General features: G+C 58.7%; 1 protein-coding gene across 1 annotated transcript in view; it reads right to left on the bottom strand.

Annotated features, from left to right (window-relative positions):
* The window catches only part of CPZ (carboxypeptidase Z), a gene marked incomplete at its 5' end in the record, with an annotated part of 21,945 nt that extends 19,121 nt beyond the window's left edge, over positions 1 to 2,824 (bottom strand). Inside the window, one exon of the mRNA XM_011373810.2 lies at positions 2,791 to 2,824. Coding sequence (XP_011372112.1) covers positions 2,791 to 2,824 — 34 coding nt within the window. The remainder of the gene's footprint in view (positions 1 to 2,790) is intronic.
* Between the last annotated feature and the right edge of the window lie 5 nt (positions 2,825 to 2,829).

Consider the following 2,829-nt stretch of genomic DNA (forward strand, 5'->3'; position numbering starts at 1 on the left):
GACATCCATGCGGCAGGTCACCCCCAGGGCACACTGAGTCTCATAGAGGTCACATGGCTCGCCAAAAGCACGAGGGCCCGCGTCGTATGGGCGGACCGCAGCGCCCGGCACACACGCCCCAGTGTCTGCCGCCTGCCATGCAGCCCACACGCCCACCGTGGCCCAGTCCCAGCCACCAGCAGGTGAGCGACTAGTTCCCATGTAATTCTCAAACCGCATAAAGCAGCGCTCGGGGCCCGCACAGGCTTGTGGCCACATCACCCTGACTACGGCTTCTGTCTTCACACGACCCTCCTGGCGTGTCTGGGTCCAAATTTCCCTCTCGTTCCAAGGACACCGGCCGTAGGATCCAGCGCCCGCCCCAAGCCAGCACGACCACACTTTAATCTGTCTGTATTTGCAATGACTGTATCCCGATAAGTCACAGCTGCGGTACTGGGCGTAATGACTTCAACATATATTTGGGGGACACAATTCAACCCATTACAATAGGCAAGTCCCAGTGTCTGCCTCCAGGGGGCGTAGCGGCTGGGGTGGGGAGGAGAGAACTCGGCTGTCTGGCCACGGCCCAGTGTGACCCCCCGAGGCACCTGTGGCTATTGAGCACCTGAAGTGCTGTGAGCCCAGACCGACATGTGCTGTAGTTGTAAATTACCAGATTTTAGACTTAGTACCAAAAAAAAAAAGAATAAAATATTTCATTAATAATTTTTATATTAAGAGAAAAATCCTGAAACAATATTTTGGATACATTGGGTTAAATGAATTTTGTTATTAAAGGTAACCACTCATTTCTTATAACCTCTTTAGTGTGGCTCCTAGAAAATGTAAAATTACACATGTGGCCGCCAGCATCCTGCTGGAAGGCTCTGGTGCAAAGGCCGCTTCCAGCGGTCCGCAAGCGACCGTTATACCTCTTGACCACAAGGTGTCAGCATTTCTTCAACGGCCAGAGGGAGGCTGACCTTAGGCTGGCCGGCTTCAAGACCAGCACAGGTGGCCTCGAACGGATGAGAAACCTGAATGGTCACGTCATCTATCCAAAGCCACACAGCAGAGCAGAGGAGTCAGAATTTGAACCCAGACCTAGGAGCATGAAATTCACCTCAGACCCTAGCTCCCCATAAAAACCTGGAGACCTCCACCAGGCATGGGATAAGGCCGAGGGGAGAGACGGGTCCAGCCTGGGCTATCGTCTTTAGATTTAGCAGCCTGGACTCAAACTGCCCAGCCCAACCCCGTCTGTCTGGGGGCTGGAAAAGGCACTTGGCTTCCATGGACCACACAGGTGAGGACAGAGGATGGGTCTGGGGGAAGGATTTATTCTAGAGGCAGTGAGGGCGGTGAGGACGGGTGGCCTGCCTGCTGCATCCGGAGGACAGGGCTGAAGTGCTCCCTGGGAAGATGGGCCAGAGAAAGCAGAGAGAGCTTCCTGGAGGAGGAGGCCTACGGTTCTAGACATTTCCTAGGGTCTCAGATGTCCAAGGGAGAGTCCATCCAAGACACTGCAAATTCCATCCACGCCCTGTATGCACGCACCTGCTCGCACACACACATAGCTGTGTACACACACACACTCACAACTGCGTGCACATGCGTACAGTGCACCTACGTGCACACGCACACACTCGCACTTGTGTGCACACACACACTTGCGCATGCACACACATGTGCACATGCACCTGCACCTTCACACACACACCTGCATACACACACACCTGCACGCGCACACATGCACACACTCGCGCCTGTGTGCACATGTGCACCTGAACATGCACACACATATGCACGCATGCATACGTTCCTGTGCATGCACATGCACACACACTTGAGTGCACACACGCACCTGCGTGCACATACACACCTGCATGCATGCACACGTGCACCTGCGTGCCCAGCCTGGACCTTTCTGCAGAAAGGAGGGGAGGGAGGAGGGCGGAGGTGGCACCGGTGATGAATGTCCCGGCTGGGGGAGAAAAGGGAAGGCCGCTCTCCCGAGGGTCCATCCGCCTGGCCTGGGGCCAGGTCTGGTATCCAGCAACCCGACACGAGAGATTCTGAATCTGACACCCTGGGACCCTGTGCCCAAGCGGACCCCGCCCCCCAGGGGCACAGATGTTCATTGCTGTTAAGGACCCTGAAGACAGCGGACAGGTGCAACCCCACCTTAAAATATGAAAGGAAACAGGCCCACTCCAGGGTGGGGTGACCAGAAACCCAGCAAAGCCACACGCCCCACACTCAAGTGGCTCACACCGGCAGGCGCACACCTTGGGCGTTTCCTGGGTCCCGCCCCTCTCCCTACCCAGAGCTTTCCAGGAGCCACCACCCCCAGCAGTCCCCGCCGGGGCTGCGCCCCCTCGCTGGCCCTTGGCGCCCACTTCCGGAGACGTTGCAGCCACATCATAGCGAGTTGGGAGGGAGGGCTCAAGAGTCTGCTGCGGCCCAGAGGCCACCCCCTTCCTGGAAGGACCGGGGACCTCAGACGGCCTCTCCCCCACGCAAAGCCTTGGCACCTGTCCCCTCAGACCCCAACTGCACGGTGCCCCGCCTGCTGTCCCTTACAGGGGACAGAACCCTACGCCGGGGCTCCGCGTCCCTCCGCTGCCCTCAGCTGCCCGTGCGCTGTGCCCTGGGGTCCCAGTCTCCATGCGCTCAGAGAGCCCCGTTCCCCCTCCTGGGCAGACCGCCAGTCCAAGGTCTCAGGGCGCCCACCGGGGTACCTCTCCCCGGCCATGGGGAATGCGAAGTGAAGTTCCCGGTTTCCCGGGGCTGCGCGCCCCGCCTTACCCGCAGAGCCCCAGGCCGGCTCGCACCCGGGCCAGGCGG

This window comes from Pteropus vampyrus, unplaced genomic scaffold (assembly GCF_000151845.1).
Source record: "Pteropus vampyrus isolate Shadow unplaced genomic scaffold, Pvam_2.0 Scaffold231, whole genome shotgun sequence".
In the NCBI taxonomy this organism is placed as follows: domain Eukaryota; kingdom Metazoa; phylum Chordata; class Mammalia; order Chiroptera; family Pteropodidae; genus Pteropus; species Pteropus vampyrus.